At 52.3% G+C, this 21,425-nt stretch overlaps 3 protein-coding genes across 4 annotated transcripts; 2 read left to right on the forward strand and 1 right to left on the reverse strand.

Annotated features, from left to right (window-relative positions):
* Positions 1-1,247: 1,247 nt before the first annotated feature.
* Kank3 (KN motif and ankyrin repeat domains 3) lies at positions 1,248-13,823 on the forward strand. Of its 2 annotated transcripts, none has more exons than XM_076849986.2 (11): positions 1,248-1,323; positions 5,057-5,118; positions 5,845-7,143; positions 7,221-7,320; positions 7,524-7,733; positions 7,836-7,920; positions 8,402-8,618; positions 12,265-12,404; positions 12,499-12,699; positions 12,783-12,881; positions 13,484-13,823. In XM_076849986.2, the coding sequence occupies exons 2-11, from the start codon at positions 5,085-5,087 to the stop codon at positions 13,559-13,561; spliced, it is 2,463 nt and encodes an 820-aa protein (XP_076706101.2). In that variant the 5' UTR covers positions 1,248-1,323; positions 5,057-5,084; the 3' UTR covers positions 13,562-13,823. The 2 variants fall into 2 exon arrangements, with proteins under 2 accessions (XP_076706101.2, XP_076706111.2); XM_076849996.2 differs by lacking the exon at positions 1,248-1,323 and adding an exon at positions 2,792-2,816.
* A 295-nt stretch (positions 13,824-14,118) lies between these two features.
* Positions 14,119-15,032, reverse strand: Rps28 (ribosomal protein S28). Its single transcript, XM_076850575.2, has 4 exons — positions 14,938-15,032; positions 14,791-14,838; positions 14,382-14,515; positions 14,119-14,197 (listed from the first exon to the last, which is right to left on the reverse strand). The coding sequence occupies exons 1-3, from the start codon at positions 14,974-14,976 to the stop codon at positions 14,393-14,395; spliced, it is 210 nt and encodes a 69-aa protein (XP_076706690.1). The 5' UTR covers positions 14,977-15,032; the 3' UTR covers positions 14,119-14,197; positions 14,382-14,392.
* A 52-nt stretch (positions 15,033-15,084) lies between these two features.
* On the forward strand, positions 15,085-20,047 carry Ndufa7 (NADH:ubiquinone oxidoreductase subunit A7). Its single transcript, XM_076850522.1, has 4 exons — positions 15,085-15,193; positions 15,559-15,608; positions 18,262-18,411; positions 19,832-20,047. Exons 1-4 carry the CDS (start codon positions 15,143-15,145, stop codon positions 19,920-19,922), a joined length of 342 nt encoding a protein of 113 aa, XP_076706637.1. The 5' UTR covers positions 15,085-15,142; the 3' UTR covers positions 19,923-20,047.
* Positions 20,048-21,425: the final 1,378 nt, after the last annotated feature.

The following is a 21,425-nucleotide window of genomic DNA, read 5'->3' on the forward strand; positions in this document are numbered from 1 at the left end:
CTGCAGGCTGCCTTCTAGAACCTTCTCCCCAAGTTCTATGTCCTCCTTCTCAAGCTAGGTCAGGACCTTGCCTCCAATTTTTTTCCTCCTACAGACTACCCACTGACACTCCTTAACATAATTCTTTAGTTAACATGAACCTTAGCTTGAAAGGTACAGGATAGCACAAATTGTATCCCCTCAGAAACCTGGCACACAGTAGGTACTCAACAAATGTTAAATTGACAGAAAAAGATCAATATAGTCATTTTAGATCATAATATATGCCCAAGGGTTTAAAAAGTTAAATGTAATTTTAGATAGCTATTTCAACAAGCATTTATGAAGCACCTACTTATGTGCCAGGTGCACTGAATAAAGCAGTGACCAAAACCAATCAGTTCCCCCATTTCTGTGATATTTGATATGTTAGTGGAAGAGACAGATGGCAAGCAAACACATATAGACTTTTGTTTTTCACATGATGGAAATAGCTATTAGAGCCAGTGGGGTGTGCACATCTGTAACCCCAGCTACTCATCCCAGCTACTTGGGAGGCTGAGGAAGGAGGATCACAAGTTCAAGTCTAGCCTAAGCAACTTGGGGAGACCTTGTCTCAAAATTTTAAAAATAATAAATAAATAAAGGACGGGGATGTAGTTCAGAGGTAGAGTGATCCTGGGTTCAATCCCTATTGAGAGAGAGAGAGAGAGAGAGAGGGGGGGGGGGTGGGAGGGAGAGAAGGAGCAAGGGAGAGAAGGGGAAAGAGAGAGATTGGGGAGGGGCAATTTAGGCCTTTAGCTGTCATGACAGAAACACACAGGTTGAGTCCTCAAAAACAGGGAAGGTTAAAAAAAAAAAAAAAAAAAAAAAAAAAAAAAAAACCAGGGAAGGTGGTCACAAGAACATGTGCAAGGAAGAATGTTTCAAAGGTGGGACAGCATATGCAAAGGCCCTGCGGTGGGAAGGATGGGGTATCTCACAGAGACCTTGGGAACACACCCGTTTATTTTCTGCTGAGAGTCTTCCTGTGGCTCCCCCTAGTGTCCCATGGATCAAATCCATGCTTCTTGGTCCTGGGCTGGGCGGAATTTAGCCGCCCTTAGGGCACAACTGCCTCCTCCCCCAGCCCTCCAGCAGTCACTGCAGGACCCACCCCCAGCCGCGCCTCACCGTCCCAGCCCTGCCCACAGAGCCCACCCCGCCTCACCATTGGACAGCTAGGAAGCCACGGGAGCTGGTTGGCTGGCGTGACCGTCAGTTAGGGTCCAGGCCTTGATAACCCGTCCCCGAGCTTCGAGGGGGTGGGCTCGGGTGCGGGCGAGGCCAGGGCTGCCGCTTCAGGTAAAGCGCCAGCTTGCGGGGACACCCTTGGGGTCCTGGAGGGGAGCAGGGGACGCTTCGGGAAGGGAGGGCGCTGCACTTCCAGTCCGTCGCGGGCTCGGCGTGCTGCGACGGGTGGGCACTGTGTCCCCCGACGGGGACTCCTCGGACCAGGGCGGCCCCGGCGGTAGCGAGCCGGGCGGGCAGCGGGGCTCTGGTCAGCACGTGCCCCTCTCGTTCCTCAAGAGCCAGCTGCGGGGCTTGCTCGCCTCCTCGTGCCCCTGGCCACTGCGGGCTCTTCCCGAGTCGCCCCGGGACGGCTCGGGGACCTAGACCAGCCTCCGGCTCGGGGCTGGGTGCGGGGGGCGGAAACGGTGTTGGGGGGGAGGGACCGACGGCCGGGGACCCGCGGACAATGGGCAGCGGATGGGACCGCCCGGCGGCGTTTCCTGTAGGAAACTGCCCTGGTCTCTGCGAGGCCGACCTGACCTGCGGGTGGCCCGAGCGCCCTCCTCCCCCGCGTCCTCAGCCCCCACCCCCACCTCGGGGATCCGAGAGGGTGCCACCCCCGGGGCCGCAGTCCGGGAGGCCTGGACCCGGACCCGCAGGGCCTGCCGCGTCCGCTCTCCCCCAGGTTTCCCCGTCGCAGCTCCGCATCTGGAAATAGTCTCAGGGGCGGGAAGGGGGGCGTGTGGCGTCAGCTCTGACGGCCCTAATAAGGGGTCTCCGGCGGAGGATCCGGATCTAGCGGTGACAGCCAGGGCGGGCAGCGGGGGAGAGGGCGGCTACCAGCCCCACTCCAGTCAGTCTGCGGGCCCTAGGGCAGCCTGGTGGTGGGTCTGCCCCGCCACCGTGCCCTAGACCTGAGTTAGGGACCGGCAGGCACTGACCGGTGCAGGCTGGAAGGGCCTCAGCCCTGGGGACGGCAAGGAGTTCCTTCTAGAAGGCAGGCAATTAGAGTGGTAATGTGAGGAGCGGAAGCGCCATCCTGTAAGCTCAGTATCTGGGGAAGCTGAGGCAGGAGGGCCCCAAGTCCCAGGCCAGCCTAAGCAAATTAGCAAGACTCTGTCTTAAAGAAATAAATAAAGGGCCCGGGATGTGACTTAGTGGTGGAGCACTTGCCTAGCTATGTGCCTGGCCCTCGGATCCACTCCCAGTACCAGGGGAAAAACAAAACAAAACAAAAAAAAGTTAATAAGTTCCTTAGAATAAGAATTTGGCCCATAATAGATGCAAAAGTGTTGTTGTGGTTATTTGCCATCCTGGGGCCATCCACCCGTGACTCAGTTCAGCTTCTGGATCCAGCTGCTCCAGCTGGTTTAGGTCTTAGGGATGACCACAGCTGTGTTTCCCATCCCAGAGCCTCAGATGGGGTGTGACCAGGTCACTGGAGGAGGGGGCTGACCCCATTCAGTCTTGCACCAGCTGTGTGAGAGGCAGGTCCAGACCCTAATATAGGCTTTTTCCAAAACCTGTTTCTTCCCTAGCAATTTCCTGAAAACAAGTTGTGAGAGGTACTGGCTGTCCTCAGTGATGACCTGCTGCCCTGCTGGCCCGCCCCTTGTGCCGGTGTGAGGGGACAGGAAACAGCTGCCTGGGGACTGGAAGGAGCCCTTCCTGGTCTTGGAGGGAGATGTCAGGGACTAAGGCTGGACACAGATGGGGAGTGGAAGGGGGCCCCCCTGCAGTAGATCAGGGTGATGAGTCTGGCAGGCAGATGGTGCCAAGTGGCTGGTGGTGTTAGGCACATAGTTAGCCATCAGAGTGCAAAAGGCTGGAAGGGGCGACTAGGAGGGTTGCCAGGTGGTTAGAGCAGATGCCCAGAGGGCCAGGGAGAGGATGGATTGGGTCTGACTGGTACCAGCGGAGAGCTGGATAGACAAGGGGTAGTGAGAAGTTGTGCTGGGTTCTGCTGGCAAGGGGTCTCTAGAAGGTGGGAGAGCCCAATATGAGTTTTCTCACAGTCAATGGATTTAATTGCTCTATGCCTCAGTTTGCCCATCTGTAAAACGTAAATGATAACGTCTATCTTGCAGTTATATTTAATCAGGGATTACATCTAATCAGGAAGGGCATACAGTAGGCACCTGATACAAGCTGCTTCCTATTCCTGAGGGTTTTCTATGTGGGCTCTCCAAAACCCCATCTATATGTATGGGTGCTAGGGACCAACCCAGGGCCCCACGCATGCTAGGCAAGCACCTTACTACTGAGCTACACCCCCACCCTTTTTTTCTTCCATGACAACTCCTTCTCCATCCCCCTTATCCCCCTTCTCCCTTCTTCTCCTTCTCTTTTCTTTTTAAACATATTTTAATATTTATTTTTTAGTTATAGGTGGACACAATATCTTTATTTTTATGTGGTGCTGAGGATCGAACCCAGTACCTCACACATGCTAGGCGAGTGCTCCACCTCTGAGCCACAACCCCAGTCCTCCCCTTCACTTTTCCCCTCAACTAGGGATTTAGCCAGGAGTGCTCTATCACTGAGCTATACCACCAGCCCTTTTATTTTTTTTATATTTTATTTTGAGACAGGGTCTGACTAAGTTGCCCAGGTTGGCCTAGATCTTGCCGTCTTCCTGCCTCAGCCTCAGAGTAGCTGGGATTACAGGAGTGCACCACTATGCCTGGCCCCATTCAATGCTTTGTGTAGGGTACTGCGGATTGAACCCAGGGGTGCTTTATCACTGAGCTATATCTTCAGCTTTTTGATTTTTTTTTCTTCATTCATTGCCTTCAGTGTGTTATTGAGCCCACCACAGGGGCAGGTTTTTTTTTTTTTTTTTTTTTTTAATGTGGTGCTGGGGATTAGAACTCCGGGTCTTGTGCATTCAAAGCAAGAACTTTATCAACCAAGCTATATCCCTAAACTTCTTTTTAATTTTTGAGACAGGGTCTCATGAAGTTGGAGACGGACTGGTTTCCAATTTGCCATCCAAGTAGCTGAAATTATAGGCACATTGCCACCGCACCTAGCCATCCTGTGTTTTTTGAACCAAAATTGTGGACTCAATATTTGTCTTCATTAAATGTCACATTATTAGATATGACTCAACCTCCTTCACTCCATTGTGTCACCTAAAGTGTCACCCTCCTCCCATTCCCCACATATAGTTACAGCTTTCTATTATAGACTCTTACAAGCCAAGGAAAGAGTCCTGTGGTGCTCCACTGGAGACATTCCTCAGAGAGGGAGGTATTCACTGGTTGCAACCAGCCCACAATTCTCCATCATTCCTAGAGGAGTCTCTCTGTGCAAAAATCCAGATGTGCACTTATATCTTGTTTACGTTTCTCTGAATAAAAAAAATGTACCACTGAACTATATCCCCAGCCCCAAGAAATCTTTTTTTTTTTTTTATAATCTGCACAATCTCACCAGATGAGATTTTAACAAGCCCTTGATCTTCCAACTTTCCCCTTTCTTTTCTAAAGGATTGCAGCCCCATGGATTGACAGAAAATCCAGTAGGTCTGGAATGCCTCTCCCACTCCCAGAGACTCTTGTTTTCTTCATCATTTTATGCCTTTCCTGCCTCCTTCTTGCTCAGACCTGGGACGTGGGGATCCCTACATCATTTAATCCACTGTTCAAGGTCTTTGAGAGGGAGGAGGAGGGAGAGAGTCTGTGCTTGAGATGAGTGGACGGGTAGGTGGAGAAAAGCCCATGGGTAGGTTTATGCCTCAGAGGCTCAAGCTACAGGGACAGGGCTGGGACCTCACCCCCGTCTCTCTGGGGTCCTTTTTCAGGGTGTGCCTGGCAGCTACTCCAGGAAACATGGCCAAGTTTGCCCTGAATCAGAACCTGCCTGGTGAGTGTGCAAAATGGAATATATGATATGCAGAGATCCACACTTGGTGCTCCTGTGTGTGGACCCGGCCTTACAGTTCCTTCCTTTAAAACAGGGCCCTTTCCAAAGGCCCACTGAACAACCCCATGACCCTGCTTAAAACCCACCCATGGCACCCTATCACAAGTTGACTAAAATCCCAACTCTCCAAGGGGGCCCTGGAGGACTCGGCAGTCTGGCCTTTACCCCTTTCTCTCCCTCCACTGCACCTTCTTCCTTCCCTGCTGGGAACACCCCACTGTTACCCTAGCTGGCCCTGCCCACCCCTACCCCAGGGTCTTTATGGACTGTTTTCTTCTTGACCTTCTGCCTGAAGCTGCTTAGACCTCATCATGCAGTGTTCAACTTTTAGGTTCCCTCCACAGGAAATCTTCTCTAATACCAGGGCCAATTTCCTTCCCTCCAGTGATTCGTTTAGACGCTATTATTACTATTGCCCTTCTCACCGTCTGGAATGATTGTGGTTATTTATCTTTTCCCTACCAGAGGGCTCGGTCTAGAAAAGTACTTGATACCCAGTGGTCGTTCAATAGACTCATGAGTGCGTAACTATTTGGGTGCAGATGGACGTGCCAGCCTGGGGTGTGGATATGCGCAATGGCAGGTGTGCAGAAGCCTGGTGGGGCTTCTGTCTCTTCTCTCCGGGGTTTCCTTGGCCTGACCACCACACTCCTGTCATTCCCGCAGACCTGGGAGCCCCTTGTCTGTTCCCTGGGCCCACTGGGGGTGCCCGCAGCCCGAGCTCGCCCTACTCTGTGGAGACGCCCTATGGCTTCCACTTGGACCTGGACTTCCTCAAGTACGTGGAGGAGCTGGAGCGCGGCCCCACCAGCCGCCGAACCCTGGGACCCCAGCTCACGCGCCGTCCTCGCGCTCCCCGGTCCGGCTTCGCAGGCGCGCGAAGTCCAGGCACCTGGACTTCCAGCGAGTCCCTGGCCAGTGATGACGGTGGAGCTTCGGGCGCACTCTCCCCGCGGGCGCCCCTGGGGCTCCAATTGCCGCAGCTTTCGCCGCGCTCACTCGTGCGCAACCCGCGCGTCGAGCACACGCTGCTGGAGACTAGCCGGCGGCTGGAGTTGGCACAGGCGTACGAGCGCGCTCTCAGCCCCTCCCGCGCGGTCCCGCTTAGCCCGCGCGGGTCAGGCCGTAGCAGCCCCGCCCCCAGCCCTGCCCACAAGCCCGCCCCCGCCTCACCCGGCCCAGCGCAACTGCAGCTGGTGCGCGAGCAGATGGCCGCGGCTCTGCGGCGCCTGCGCGAGCTTGAGGATCAGGCACGCGCACTGCCGGAGCTGCAGGAGCAGGTGCGCGTGCTGCGCGCCGAGAAAGCGCGTCTTTTGGCGGGGCGCGCGCAATCCGAACCCGATAGGGAGGTCGAGGCGCGCCCGGACAAGCTCGCCCAGCTGCGGCGGCTCACCGAGCGCCTTGCCACCTCCGAGCGCGGCGTCCGCCCTAAAGCCAGCCCCCGGGCTGACGACCCAGACGGTTTGGCTTCGAGGCACAGCGAGGGCGCGCTCCAGCTCTTTGACGGGCCCTCCGGGACTCCCGATGGAGCACCCCAGACCCGGGAAGCGGGCACCGAGACCGTGCCTGAGATCGAAGAGGCCGGTGCCCAGGCAGTTCCGGAGACCCGGGAGGTCGGCGTAGAGGCGGCTCCCAAGACCGTTGAGGCGGACGCGTGGGTGACCGATGAGCTGCTGGGGCTCCCTGAGGTCGCTGAGCGCGAGCTGGAGCTGCTACGCGCCAGCCTGGAGCACCAGCGCGGGGTAAGCGAGCTTTTGCGCGGCCGGCTGCAGGAGCTGGAGAATGCCCGCGAGGCTGCTGCTATCGCGGCGGCGGCCACGTCTCAGCCACGCGAGGCTGCCACCCAAACTCGGTGGGATTGTGCTGAGAAGGCCATACAGACGGAGCCCCCAGCGGAGGCCACCTCCCTGACTCTGGAGAACCCGTCTGGACCCACTGTTGGAGACCAGGCCGTGGCCCCCGCGGGTGAGTCCCAACCCCTCGCTGAGCTCTGACCTGGCCACTCTGAACCCAAACTTAACGTCCTCTCTGATCTCTGCCAGGTATCCTCAAATCCATCATGAAGAAGAGAGACGGTACACCTGGCGCTCAACCCAGTCCTGGACCCAAGAGCCTCCAATTCGTTGGCGTCCTCAACGGAGAGTGAGCGCTTTCCCCCTTTCACGTGGCAGTGGCTGCGGGGACCTGGAAGGGGTGTGAATCCCTATCTGCCCCTCTGCTCGAAGCGTGGTTTTAGCAACCCTCAATTTCTTCACCTATAAAACGGTGACAGCTACTCCCACCTCTCAGCACTCCAGAATGAGCCCACAGGGGAGGCTCAGCGACGCCTCCCACCCCGCCCCCAGGTATGAGAGCTCCTCCAGCGAGGATGCCAGCGACAGCGACAGCGACAGCGAAGAGGGAGCCACGGAGCCTCCGAGGAATAGCTCTTCGGGTTCCGGGGAGGACAGCGGCGGAGGATCCGACTCTGGCACCCCTGGTCCTCCCAGCGGCGGGGACTTCCTGGACCCAGAGCCTGAGACAGAGGCAGTACCTCAGCCAGGAACACAGGGGAGGTGAGAGGTGCCAGAGGTCTGGAGTGGAGGCGGTTGCACCCCTTCAGGTCACTGCTGCCTCGCATGGCGGCTGAACCGCGCCCCGCCTCGCCTCCTCCGCAGGTGCGAGCTGAGCCCCCGTTTAAGAGAGGCGTGCGCTGCGCTGCACCGGCAGCTGGGCCGACCTCGCGGAATTGCCCGTGATGGCGTGAGTAAAGGGAAACCCTTCCCACGGGGACCGTGCGGCCCCACCAGGGACTTCCCCTGACGCCCTCTTAGGTAAGCGAGACGAGTTTCCTAAAATAGGAGTCCCAAGATCGGTCCCCTCTCGCCAGGGACCTCTCTCTCAAACCTTCAAACCCTTTTTGTTTTCCAAAGGAGCTCGCTCCGCAGCCCCACTCCCCGAGTCCTCAGGGGCAAGTGTTCAGCGCCTCCCCCACTCCAAGTTCTTCCATGGATTCTTCCCACAGATCCTTCCCCAGAAGAGCAGGACCCGTGTCCCCTTGAGCCTGGGAACCCCACTGACCGCACTTCTCTGAAAGGGGTGTGCCCCCAACCCTTCATCTGGGTTCCCACTTCCCTTCTACTCACCGGCAGTGATCTTCTGTCCCTGCCAGCCCTGCCCCCACACCTTCCCTCTGCCAACCTGTCCTGGGAAGTCATTGACATCTTTGTCCCTGTCACGGCAGAATGCGGCGCGCCTTGTGGCCCAGGAGTGGTTTCGAGTGTCCAGTCAGCGGCGCTCTCAGGCTGAGACCGTAGCTGGGGTGTTACAAGGGGTAGGGCACCTGGGAAGCGACCTACTGGCACATGTGGTAAACCTGGCGGATGGTAATGGGAACACCGCGCTGCACTACAGTGTGTCCCATGGGAACCTGGCCATCTCGAGCCTGCTGCTGGATACGGGTCAGAGTCATTGAAGGGTGGATGGGAGACCAGGGAATGGGGGGCCCACAGAGGGCAGGGCCAGAGCCCAGCCAGGCTAGAGGACCCTGGAGGAAAACTGTAGGAAAGGGATGGCCGGCAGAGGGCACCACTGGCTCTTCCTCAATCATGGATGGATTGATTGCCAAGGTCATTTTGATTCCACCATAACCCTCAGCTCTGCCCTGACCTTCCTTCCAGCTTTTGGATTTGACAGACCTCATTTTAGGACTTAATCTCACCAGCCTTAAGCATGATCATCTGTGAAATGGGGATGGCAATGCCACTCCTCCTGGGCAGCTGAAATGACATGTAAAAGGTGCTGAGCATGTAGTAGGTCAGTATGTGGCCACCATGCCTTCTGTCCCTCAATCTCCAGCCCTGGCATTCCCTGAGTTCTTGATTCCCAATGCCCAGCCTCCAGGGCAGGTACTCACTCCTCAGGGCTCTGACTATCCTCCCAGGCAGGGGTGCTATCCCCATTCATCTGCCTCCTGCTCGCTCATCCCTGGCTGCATCTTCTGCAGGGATCCACAGCCCTGGATACTGCAGGGTGCACAGACATTCACTGGGAGCCTAATGGGTGTGAGATTCTCCCCGGGAGACCAAGCACAGATGTGATGGTGGACCACACCAACCACTGTCCGCACTTCCAGTTTCTTTATCCTCCTGATTCTTCAAACCTTCTGGCTTCCCAGTGCCGTGGCCTGTTACCCTCCCTTGACCTTGATGTCAGTAACTGTGTCCCCTCCAGTCTCATTTCCCATGACCTCTCCTCATGATGCTCACATCTTAACTTCTCAGCTCACTAGCTCTGGTTCCAAACCCCAATAACCCTTGGTTCTTAATGGGGACAATTAACAAATATTTGCCAGGTGCAGTGGTGCACACCCAGTAACTCTGGAGGTTGAGGGAGGAGCAATAAAAGTTCAAGGCCAGCCTTAGCAACTTTGGCCCTCAGCAATTTAGTGAGATGGAGACCCTATCTCAAAAGGGCTGGGATGTGGCTCAGAGGTCAAGTGCCCCTGGGTTTAATCCTTTGTACCCCCCCCCAAAAAAAAAAAACCAAAAAACCCAAATGCTCCTACTCCATTTTGTTACCTCGCCCCTTGTTTCCTTGCCTCTTCCCTGTTCCAGCTTTGGCCTGTCATGAACTCCTCCCCCTGTACCCCTCATCTCACTCTGCATGCTGGACTAACCCCAGTGTGGCACACTGTAAATCCTCCAGTGTTTGTTGAAACAGAACATCAATGAATGGCTCTGTGGGTGATGGTGGGGAGTGGAGATAGACAACTATTAAATAATTCCAGATAGGGATAATGGCCGTGATAAAACAACCAGGGGATGAGATCGAGAAATGGGCTGATCCTTGGGTGTAACTCAGTGCTAGTGCACTTGCCTGGAATCGTGAGGTTCAATCCCCAGCACCACACACATACACAAAACCCGCAAAAAACGGGCTGGGCATGGTGGTGCACACCTATAGTCTCAGCAGCTTCGGATACTGAGGCAGGAGATTCCCAAGTTCAAAGCCAGCCTCAGCAACTTAGTGAGACAAAAAGTGTCTCAAAGGAAAAAACAAAAAAGGTGATCCTTCAGGAGAAGTCTCAGGGGCAGCTGGGAAGGGAAAGGAAGGAGGTTAAGATGGGTTGGTCCTGTGGCTAGCCTGCAGAGGGATACCCCACTCTGCATATTTTTGTGTCCCTCTTTCCACCTGACATTCTCCACTGTGTCATAGAAACCTGTGGAAAAAACAACATCCATATGGCACACCATTGAACTACAACACCCAATTTTTAATATTTTGTGGTGCTGAGGTCCAAACCCAGGGCTTTGTGCATGCTAGGCAAGTGTTCTGCCACTGAGCTACACCCTCAGGTTTCCTCTTTTGGTTTCACCTTGACTTAACCCTTTTACTCCCCAGTCCATAGCTTCAAAGTCCCTCCTTCACTGGAGTGTCCTTAAACATCCCTGATCCAGCTCCTTACTTCAGACCCCCCATGATATGTTCTTCCCAGCTGTACAGCTCTTCAAACCATCTCTATCTTCATGGAGCTTCCAGAATGTTGGGGAGACAGGCACAAAAACAGCCACTCCAGCTCCATGTAGTGGCATACATCTGTCATCTCAGCCACTTAGGAGGCTGAGGCAGGAGGGTCTCAAGTTTGAAGCCAGTCTCTGTGAGACCCTGTCTCAAAATAAAAAGCTGGGGATGTAGTTCAGTGGTCAAGTGCCTCTGGGTCCAATCCCCAATGCCAAACAAACCCCCCAAACCAAAAAACCACTCTAGTACATGTAGTCCCAATGAAGAGGGTCTGGATGGCAACAAAACTAACCAAGGAAACCAAGCTGATGTGTTTAGTTCTGAGCAGCCTCAGTCAGGCTTTATTTGTTTTCTGGGACTGCCATCAAGTACCACCATGTGAGCTGCTTCTTTTTTTTTTCTTAAGTATTTATTTTTAGTTTTAGGCAGACACAATATCTTTATTTTTTATTTTTACGTGGTGCTGAGAATCAAACCCAGTGCCTCACACATGCTAGGCGAGCGAGCTTCCCCTTGAGCCACATCCCCAGCCCCATGATGTGAGCTTAATTCAATAACTTATTTGCTTTTAGCTCAGGAATCTGAAATCAAGGTGTGTTAGCAGGGTTGGTTCCTGCTTGGGGATTGGAGGGAGAATCTGTACCAAGCCTTTCTCCTAGCTTCTGGTACTCAGTGTTCCTTGGCTTGTAGTAGCTTACCCTCAATTTCTGCTCCATCATTATATGGCATTGTCTGTTTCTCCTCCTTGATAAGGGACATCAGTCATAGCCGATTAGGGCATACCATAACTACCTCAACTTAACTTGATTACATCTGCACAGGCTATTTCCAAATAAGTTAACATTCATTAGTACTGGGGGTGGGGTAGAACTACAACATATCTTTTTATGGGACATAATTCAATCCATAACACAGGCTGGTGTGGGGGTGCTGAAGATTTCTGAGAAAAGATGAGGGGTGGGCTTATAGTGTGGTAAAGGACTTGCTTAGCATGCACTAGGCCTTGGGTTGCATCCCCAGCACCAGAAAACAAAACACCCCCAGGAAAGATCAGAAGCTATTTAATAGTCTCATAAGTCATGGTGGGCCAGGGCCTGCATTCCAGGGGCAAGGGGGGAAACCAGAGGCATTTTAATAGGCAGGTGACTGAGCCAAAAGCTTTCCAAACACTGCTTCTGGCTGCTGCATGGAAACTGGAGTGAACTGAGACCGGGATGGTGGCTGGCCATTCTCCAGGGCAGCAATGATAATGGCTTGGTGGATGTTAGTCATGAGAATAGACATCCATTCAGTCTGTCAACAAATGTTTTTTGAGCATCTACGGTGTCAGGTATTGTTCAGAGCACTGAGGGATACAACAGCCAACAAAACATGACCAGTTTGAAATAGGGAGTCAGAGAAGGACTTACTGAGGTGAGATGAGAAACCCTGGGGGAAGAGCCATATACCTATTGGGGGGGGAGGCAAAGGGCAAAAGGGTGACTGCCACTAGGCAGAAAAAGAACTTAGGCCCTGGAGGGAGGTGTGGACAAGGCTGAGTTGCCAATATGGGCCTGTTGCCTGACTACCCCTCTCCCCCAACAGGGGTCTGTGAGGTCAACCGCCAGAACCGAGCTGGCTATTCTGCACTCATGTTGGCTGCACTCACCTCTGTGGGAACGGAGGACATGGCAGTGGTCCAGAGACTCTTCAGAATGGGTGATGTAAATGCCAAAGCCAGCCAGGTGTGTGGACATTCCCACTCGGCTGAGGTTAGGATTGCTTTTACGTTAAGTGCAGCTTCTCACCTTCCTTCCCCACTTCTTCCTTGTTCCCTAGACAGGACAGACAGCCCTCATGCTGGCCATCAGTCATGGCCGCCAAGACATGGTGGCAGCCCTGCTGGAGTGTGGGGCTGATGTGAATGCACAGGATGCAGATGGGGCCACAGCACTGATGTGTGCCAGCGAGTATGGACGACTAGACACTGTTCGCTTGCTGCTGGCCCAGCCAGGCTGTGACCCTGCCATCCTTGATAATGTGAGCCACTATCATGGTGCTGAATGGTAGGGTGTATGTGTGTCCATGGTGGCTTAGGGACCTGATGTCTAAACTTTCCTCAGGAGGGCACCAGTGCCCTGGCCATGGCCCTGGAGGCTGAGCAGGATGAGGTGGCTGCTCTGCTGCACACCCACCTGAGCTCCAGCCAGCCTGGTTTCCAGGTGAGTACAGCCTCCCAGCTGAGATCAGGTTTGAGGAGAATACTAAGCAAGCCCTTCCTGGAGAGCACAGGGTGGGGTATCTGGGTCTGAGTTTCCCTATGTGGCTATGGTTTGATATTTAACCTGCCAAACACTGAACCTGTGAGGTAGACATAGGGTCATGAGACTAAAGTCCTAAAGAGAAAAAGGTGTTGGTGGGCTTCTGCTACCTGCTCCAAGGATACTCATATTGAAGTAAAAGGAGCCCATAAGTGAGAGGCAGGTAGAGGAATGGGGTGCAGACTTTGGGGGAAAGCTCGACAGCAGTGGGAGGGGGAGGGGTCTAGGGGTAGAGGCTTATACTAGATGTCAAGTGCCTGGCTGTTCTCAGGGCTTTACTCAACTCATTAAACCCAGCCACCCACCCTACACTCATCCCACTAGAGATGTGGGAATGGAGGTCAAGTGTCTCTTCCAAGTCAGAGGCAGAGCCCACAATAAAGGCTGAAGTTTCTCCTTAGGAATGACCACAAAGGGGTCTGCTAGGTCCTCAAGACTGGATCTAAAACCCCTAACTTCTGCAAGACTCTGCAGCAGGACCCCCTTCCTTCCTCTGTCTCTAGAGCCAGCTGCCCCCAGACTCTCAGACAGCTATACCTGGAGAAGGCAATGACAATGAAGGGGAATCCCAGCCTCAGTGAGCTGCCCAGCACATGACCTGGATGGTGGGGAAGAGGGAGATCATTCCTTCCCCCACCTCGCCTCTGGATCAGAACAGGACCAGGGTCCTCAGTACAGATGCCTGCCCTAGTGTGACAGAAAAGCTGCTTCAGCTGGGATGGTGCAGCATGAGGGAGGCCTTATGCTGAACCCACCAAGGTGAGGTGAGACCTGGGGAGTAATATACCTCCTGGTCCACCCACACTCCCCCAAACGTTTCCCAAATAAAGCACTTCTACTAAACTCGTGTTTTGCCCCCAGGAGTGTGTGCATGGGGGGCTGGGACACATATGCATGGTTCCTTTTTTTTTTAATAGTAGATGGACACAATACCTTTATTTTTATGGGGTGCTGAGGATCCAACCCAGTGCCTCACATGTGCAGGGTGCGCTCTCTACCACTGAGCCACAACCCCAGCCCAGCATGGTTCTTGGGAAAAACCACACCCCCTTAAATTGCAGAGGGTTGATGACCACTTGTGGGGGGGTCACACAGCAAAGGGCCAAAAGAAAATCTAGTTAACAGCCCAGACAAAAACTGGAGTTTATATACAATACAAACTCTTTATTTAACAAATGCAGATCATCCTGTGGGCCAAGTAGTACAGATCCAGGACCCTGTAAATAGAGTAGAATATGAGATGCCGGCAGAGCCCTCAGCAACTAGCAAAATCCTCTTCACTGTTGCCAGTATCTACAGATCCTTTCCACCTCCTAAGACCCTTCCACCTAAGCCGTGGATCTAACAGGGACATAATTCAACCCATAACACAGGCAGGGTGAAGGCTGCCTCTGTACCTACCAGCAGCAAGTTCAGCGCAGCCTCCGAGCCTCTCGCTCCGATTCCAATAAAGTTAGCACGTCGCCCTCACGGACGGGGCCTTTCACGTTGCGGATGATGGAGCGGCTTGTGTCGTCCATAAATTCCACGCGCACCTACAGGCCCACCGGAGGACAGGAGTAAGAGTGGACGAGTGAGAGTTACCACGAGGTGGAAAGCTGACATGGGTTTAGAGGACGTATCGGGAACGGACTTGAGAAAGCTTGTGGGGACCATCAGAACCCGAGGGAATGAGGTGGCCAGGGCTCGGAGCCCCGGGAAAAAGGGAATGTCGACTCTCAGATCCCCTTAGGTAGGGTCTGAGGCAGGGAAAGGGTTTTCATCAGGGCTCAGATCCTCGCAAGTCGTCCAGGCGCCCCCACCCGCTCACCTGCGTGCACTGTCCCTGCGAGCCGGTCCTACCCAGCACCTTGGTGACCTGGCGGAAAGAAACTACAATCAGACCTGGACTTCCCGGTTCTTCTCTTCTACCCACTCCCTCAATTCCCCTGAGCCCCAAGGCGGGCGCCCGCCTCACCCTGGCCAGCTTGATGGGCTGCACACGGCTCGTGTCCATGATGGCGGCGCCGCGGCTGTCGGTGGAGAGGAATCACGTGTCTCCGGGATAGCTTTTATACAACGCTCTAGCCACGCCCACTCCTGATCTCGCGATACGACGCCGCGCACTTCCCAGCATCCCTCGCGGTAGAGACGTCACCGACGCCCTTCAGCGCTGACGGAAGATGGCGTCCGCTACCCGCTTTATTCAGAAGCTGCGAAACTGGGCATCTGGGGTGCGCGGGATGGACAGGGCCGCGCTGGAGGGGATGGGGACGGGGACGAGGATGTGGGCTCTGTGCACCCCCCAGAACTGCTACTTACTTCCCTCCTAAGCCGGGCCTTCGCTCAGTGGAGGATGTCTCCTAGATTCCCCAGTTTCTGACCCTGTCAGCCCGGAATTTACTGTCCCACCGCCACTGTCTGGGCCCGGGACTGACTCAAGTCTGGGATTTCCCTCGCTCCCCACCTTGCCTTTGGATCCCGTGGCCCTAGCATTCCTCTTCATCAGCATGGCCCATAGACCTGTCCTGGCTGTTCATCCCCTTCCCTCTTCTCCCCTGCGATGCCCCGCAGGCTGACCTCCCTTCTCCTCCCACAGCAAGACCTGCAGGCGAAGCTGCAGCTGCGCTACCAGGAGATCGCCAAGCGGTGAGCCGGCCCCGCTCGCTGCCCAGCCTCCAGTCTGGTCTTTCCTCACCAAAAGCAAAATCCGTGTGCTGTTAGATCCCTGGAGCGCTGGGCAGGGATCCTGCCTCCACCGCCTGCGAGGCTATGGAGGCAGAAATAAAACTATGCCTTTAAGTTTGCTGAACTCTCCGTGGAGCCGGCTTTTTTGTAATAGGGAGGCTGGGCGTGTATTCTAGTTTGGAATTTTGAGTAGGTTTTCAGTTTTCGATGTGGCCCCTTCGTTACTGTTTAATCCCCAAGCTACAGAGTAAAAAATAATAGACCTGGAGAGGCTAAATCATTTGTCTACAATCAGTTGGACACTAGAATGTGACAGCAGGGGGTTGAACCCCAAAGCGTCCCGATTTCAAACTCTTTCATGTAGTTGATATATATACAAGCCCTTGCCATGTTCTCAGCTTTGGGGATGCTCTATGAACAAGAGAAGTTCTTATCCACATCTCTTTGGTGGTGTTCACCTCCTAGGGAGAAACAATAGGGAAATAAACATAGCAAGTACCATGGTTCTGAAATGTTTTCAAGATAAAACAATAAATGCGAATAAGCTGGAGGGTGGCTATCCAAAGACAGATGGTTGGGAGAGGTCTTTTTTCAGGGTTTACCGTTGAGTCACCCAAATGATGGGAAGGAACCAAAGAATAACCATTGAAAAAGCATATTGCTGTTGGCAGAGGGACCAGCAAGTACCGAGGTTGTGAGGTTAGGCAGAGTCTGAAGTAGGGAGGATGTTAGTATGGTGGGAACACATCCAGGGAAAGGACTTTGGGATTGAACTCAGGGTGTTGGGATTGAACTCAGGGCGGCATGCATGCTAGGTAAGTGTCTACCACTGAACAATGCCTCCCAAGTCATTCAAGGTTATCATGAATGAAAGTAAAATAGCATTAATAGCATTAAAATAATCAAATTTATGTGAATGCTGCATGTTGTGATTAGTTCCAAATATCCTAAAATATTGATTTTTTTTTTTTTTTTTGGTGGTACTGGAGATTGAACCCATGGGTGCTCTATCACTAAGTCACATCCCCACCCCGCTGGCCTTGAACTTTGATCCTCCTGCCTCAGGAATTAACAGGCCTGGGCCACTGTGCCCAGCTTGAATTGCTTTTCTATCAGGGTAGTTAGTGGGCCAGTTGAGAAAATGATTTTGTGAATTTTTCAACTTCTTTAGGATAGTGGTGCCCTATAGTGATTAATTTGGGCCCTTTCATTGGGCAACTGTTACCTTTCTGTGCAAGGATGCAGAAACCTAAGGTCTAGTTTAGAGGGGCATCTTTGCATTCAGTAGGAAAATTCTGTCACATAATATATTGCATGTCATGTTTTAAAATGTTTACCTTATATCTGCACTTCTTATTTTAAAAATACAAATTTACTATCACTTGTTCTAAGAAACAAATATTTAAGTTGTAGCACAACAGTTACCAGACAAAAATATTATTCAACAACGTAGCTAAATAAAAACCAGATTTTCTTTTCTTTTTTTTTTTTTTTTTGGTAGTGGGTATTTAACCCAGGGGCACTTAACCACTGAGCCACATCCCCAGCCCATTTTATTTTTTAAAAAATTTTTTAGTTGTAAATTAACACAATACCTTTATTTTGTTTATTTGTATGTGGTGTTGAAGATCGAACCCAGTGCCTCACACGTGCAAGGCAAGCGCTCTACCACTGAGCCACAACCCCAGCCCCCCTTTTTATTTTTTGAGACAGGGCCTCATTAAGTTTCTTAGAGCCTCCATAAGTTGCTGAGGCTGACTTCAAACTTGTAATCCTTCTGCCTCAGCCTCCCGAGTCACGGATACAGGCATGCACCACTGCCCCTGGCAAAACCAGATCTTGTGATTTTTCTCCCTGTCTTCTCTGTCCCCTCCCTCTTTCCCACTTTCCTCTGGGAAGCTCCTCTTTTGTTTAGAATTCAGCGTTTCCTTTTAAGGCCTCAGACTTCTTGGTAAATTTAGTCCAGGATTTAGTGCAAGAGTCTTGGCGTCATACCACACAGTGGCAGGAAATGTAGAGGTCTGGACAGGCTCCAAGGGCAAGGTGTTCTTTGGGGAATAAGCTTTGATCCCAGCAGGATTCTTCAAAGAGTTCCTGAGATGACAGGAAACCCAGGGATTCCATAGATTGGCCTTTTGGGAAAAAGCTACTCAAAGCAGACAGAAATCCAGTGCTGCTGTCCAAGTGTTTACAGTTGATGGTGGTAGCCATAACCTGGCTCTTTGCCTCTTCAGTTTCCTGAGCTCCTGCAGGTAGAGGTGAGGCCAGCTGCCAAACTTGGCTATACATAGATATGGGCTCCCCTTCTGGGAGTCTCACCAAGCGTCCTCCATACCTACCATATTTACCTACCATGGGGGAGCCTGAAGTAAGGCAGACTTTGACCTGACCTTGTATTACCCTCACATCCAAAGCAATGTCTACTACCTGCTTCTGGGCTCTGGGCCCCTACCCATGCATGTATGCATAACTGTGCCAAGGGACATGTTGGGCTTGCAGCCCATTCCCATGGCCGCAGACCCTGAGTCTTGTGACTGACTTGATTGGACCACAGTGAGGCAATGGGAGAGACTGTTGATTTGCTTCATTCAGTGCCAATGTTCTTTCTCCTTAGGACTCAGCCTCCTCCCAAGCTCCCTGTGGGCCCCAGCCATAAGCTCTCCAACAATTACTACTGTACTCGTGATGGCCGCCGGGAAGCTGTGCCCCCCTCAATCATCATGTCCTCACAGAAGGCACTGGTGTCAGGCAAGACAGCAGAGAGGTGAGGACCTTGAGCATCACTTACCCAGAGCCCTACAGTGGTCTCTCCTCTTCTGGACCTTTCTTCCCTGCTGAAAGGTGCTTTTCTAGATTCTGTTTATCTAGCTGGGGGTGTAGCTTAGTGGTAAAGCACTTGGCTAACATACACAAGGCACTGGGTTCAATTCTCAGCATTGAACCCAGTGTCTTGTGTATGTTAATTGAATGAAGAATTGTGCTACTGACGTTTTTTCATTCCAGAGCTCATTTAATCCAGCCCCAACCCATGATAGGGTTTAGTACCTCAGTTGGGGGTGCGTGTTTTCAGATGAAGTCTGATGTCCCTTCAAGGGTCCTGGGAAAAGCCTGGACATTTTACTGCTTTTATAATTTTTTTTTTCTTTTTGGTGGTGGTGCCAGGGATTGAACTCAGGGCCTCATGCATGCTAGGCAAGTGATCTATCACAGAACTATGCCTCCCAAGTTGTTGGCATTATAGGTGGTGAGCCACTGGACTGGCTCCAGTTAGTCTATCTGTCTGTCTTTCTCTCTCTCTCTCTCTTTCTTTCCAGTAATGGGATTGAACTGAGGACCTTGCCAATGCTTGGCAGTTGCTTTACCACTAAGCTCCTCCTCCAGCTCTTTTTATTTTTTACTTTGAGACAGGTCTCACTAAGTTGCCTGCACTGGCCTTGAACTTGTCATCCTTCCACCTTAGCCTCCTGAGTAGCTGGGATGACAGGTGTACATCACTGCACCTGGCTAAACAGCATTTTGTTCAACTGCATATATATATATATATATATATATATATATATATTTTTTTTTTTTTTTTTTTGAGAGAGAGAAAGAGAACTTTAATATTTATTTAGTTTTCGGCAGACACAACATCTCTGTTTTGTATGTGGTGCTAAGGATTGAACCTGGACCGAACGCACGCCAGGGGAGCGTGCTACCGCTTGAGCCAAATCCCCAGCCCTTGTTCAACTGCATATTAACTTTTAGCCACACCAGACTAAGAGATCCCTAAGCACAGGACCTTCTTTTACTAGCATTGTGCCCATGTGCAGAACCTTGAGGAAGACCAGTGGACACTGTCATCTGATTGCTAGGTCCTGTTGCCAGCATTCTGTTTGGGGGCAGCAGGAATGGTTGGGTGTCTTGTCCACACCAGATGGCTTTAAGTGGGAAGGGAAGAACCCAGCTATTTCCTGCCCAGGAACCAGTGCAGGTTCACTGGCGTTTGCAGGGGGCTGGGGAAGCAAGGAAGTATACCCCCATTGTAGGGGTTTGGGTCATCTGAAACACCTGCCCTCTGTCTCCAGAACCAGAAAGTCCCAGCAGGTGTGTCTGTACCAAGTGTGGGTGTGTTCTCCTCTTAGATCCTTTTGTACTGTTCTCTGGAGACCTAGCCCTAACTGAAGTCTGTGTTCCTCTTCCAGCTTAGCCGTGGCAGCCACTGAGAAGAAAGCAGTGACGCCTGCTCCTCCCATGAAGAGGTGGGAGCTGTCCACAGATGAGCCTTACCTGTGACACTGCCCGCATGCTCATAGGCTACTTGGCCATGTCTCCAGGGCCATCTGAGTGCTTTTCCTCCCTGGATTCCCTCTGGGGATACTGTGACCTAATGTATGAAAAATACAAGGAATTCCATATCACTTCTATTTTTACTTTCTTCTTTTTTAAATAAGGGTCAGGGCCTTTCTCCTCTGTTCCCCAGGCTGACCTTGAACTCCTGGTCTTACGTAATGTTCCTACCTCAGCTTTCCAAGTACCTGGACAATAGGCATGTATCACCAAGCCTGGAATTTTTGCTTTTTAAGTGACCCCAGCTTACTTGGATTTGGGATAAAGTTGGTGCCAAGTTTAACTCATGTCAGTGCTTCAGAGATGGGAAAGGAATGTTTCCTGGGCTTCCTGCATGCAGAGCTGAGGATGTGGTGCAGGAGGCCTGGCTCTGCTTCCAGGGTCGTGGAAATAGGGAGTGGGGTGGCTCCTTCTTGGTGACTGGGTTTCAGGCCCTCTGGGTATTTGGGGAGAAATGACTACCAAGGCCCATGGGAGGGAGTTGTACTTAGAAGACCAAACAGATGCTCATTTGAGAACTACCCCCATCATTGCTCATGGGGAAGGAAGTTTAGGCACCTCCCCACTGAGGCCCCCAGTAGGTCTTGGCCACCTGCAGCTCAGTGGGAAAAACAAAGGGCAGCTCACAGAAGTCTCACCTGGAGTGGGTTCAGAAAAGCCTTCCTGAGCCAGAAGGAAGGTTGGGAAGGAAGGTTGCTGGTCCCTGTGGAGCAGTGAGCAGAAGAGAGAAGGCTGCAGGGTGTGAACAGTGGCCTGGAGCAGGGGGAGTGTCAGGGCTGCCCCACCGAATCACCCTGTAACCTCCAGTAGGTGCAGAACATCTGGCTATGTGCCAAGAGTGTCACAGTGTTGGCTTCTGGAAGCTTAGAGCCAGGGGAGAAAGACCACAGTCCCAGGGCTCCTTCTCTGCTTATATGACTGGATCCCCGAAACCTCCCTCACCAAGACCCTGATCCTCAAAGGCAGGGGCACTCCCTTCCCTTCCTCCCTGGGTAGACCTATTTACCCTACTGACCTTTCCTTCTGTGATTGTATCTGAACAACATCGCCTATTATTTCCTTTTCCCATGGTAATCAGGAAGACATAAAAACTAAAAAAGAAAAACAAAAGAAAAAGAATATAAAAAAACTTTCCAAAAGAAGATGTACAACCTCTAACATTTTCAAATTGGGAAGCATGCCATTAACCTGTAAATAAAACCTTTTCTAGCTGGTGTGGTGGCCCATCCCTGCAATCTCAAAATAAAAAATAAAAAGGGCTGGGTATGTAGCTCATTGGTAAAGCGCCCCTGGGTTCAATTCCTGGGCAAAACAAACAAAGACCTTTCTGTGGAAATATGGGTGACTGCAGCCTCACAGGAGACTTAGGGCTGGGAGTGGCAAACACTTGCCCATGTGTCAGTATTGAGGGACAGTGATTTGTTTGGGGCCCTGCTGGGAGTTGGAGTC

The sequence above is a fragment of the Callospermophilus lateralis genome, chromosome 1 (assembly GCF_048772815.1).
Source record: "Callospermophilus lateralis isolate mCalLat2 chromosome 1, mCalLat2.hap1, whole genome shotgun sequence".
NCBI lineage: Eukaryota > Metazoa > Chordata > Mammalia > Rodentia > Sciuridae > Callospermophilus > Callospermophilus lateralis.

What these genes read in the sequence shown, in the direction of transcription:
- Rps28 (XM_076850575.2), bottom strand. Translation starts at nt 14,976, where the DNA reads ATGGACACGAGCCGTGTGCAGCCCATCAAGCTGGCCAGG. An exon ending in AGCCCATCAAGCTGGCCAGG is followed by an intron (nt 14,839 to 14,937) that starts GTGAGGCGGGCG and finishes TCTTTCCGCCAG; the next exon opens with GTCACCAAGGTGCTGGGTAG. An exon ending in CGCAGGGACAGTGCACGCAG is followed by an intron (nt 14,516 to 14,790) that starts GTGAGCGGGTGG and finishes GTGGGCCTGTAG; the next exon opens with GTGCGCGTGGAATTTATGGA.
- Kank3 (XM_076849986.2), top strand. Translation starts at nt 5,085, where the DNA reads ATGGCCAAGTTTGCCCTGAATCAGAACCTGCCTG. An exon ending in CCTGAATCAGAACCTGCCTG is followed by an intron (nt 5,119 to 5,844) that starts GTGAGTGTGCAA and finishes TCATTCCCGCAG; the next exon opens with ACCTGGGAGCCCCTTGTCTG. An exon ending in GTTGGCGTCCTCAACGGAGA is followed by an intron (nt 7,321 to 7,523) that starts GTGAGCGCTTTC and finishes CCCCGCCCCCAG; the next exon opens with GTATGAGAGCTCCTCCAGCG.
- Ndufa7 (XM_076850522.1), top strand. Translation starts at nt 15,143, where the DNA reads ATGGCGTCCGCTACCCGCTTTATTCAGAAGCTGCGAAACTGGGCATCT. An exon ending in TACCAGGAGATCGCCAAGCG is followed by an intron (nt 15,609 to 18,261) that starts GTGAGCCGGCCC and finishes CTTTCTCCTTAG; the next exon opens with GACTCAGCCTCCTCCCAAGC. An exon ending in TCAGGCAAGACAGCAGAGAG is followed by an intron (nt 18,412 to 19,831) that starts GTGAGGACCTTG and finishes TTCCTCTTCCAG; the next exon opens with CTTAGCCGTGGCAGCCACTG.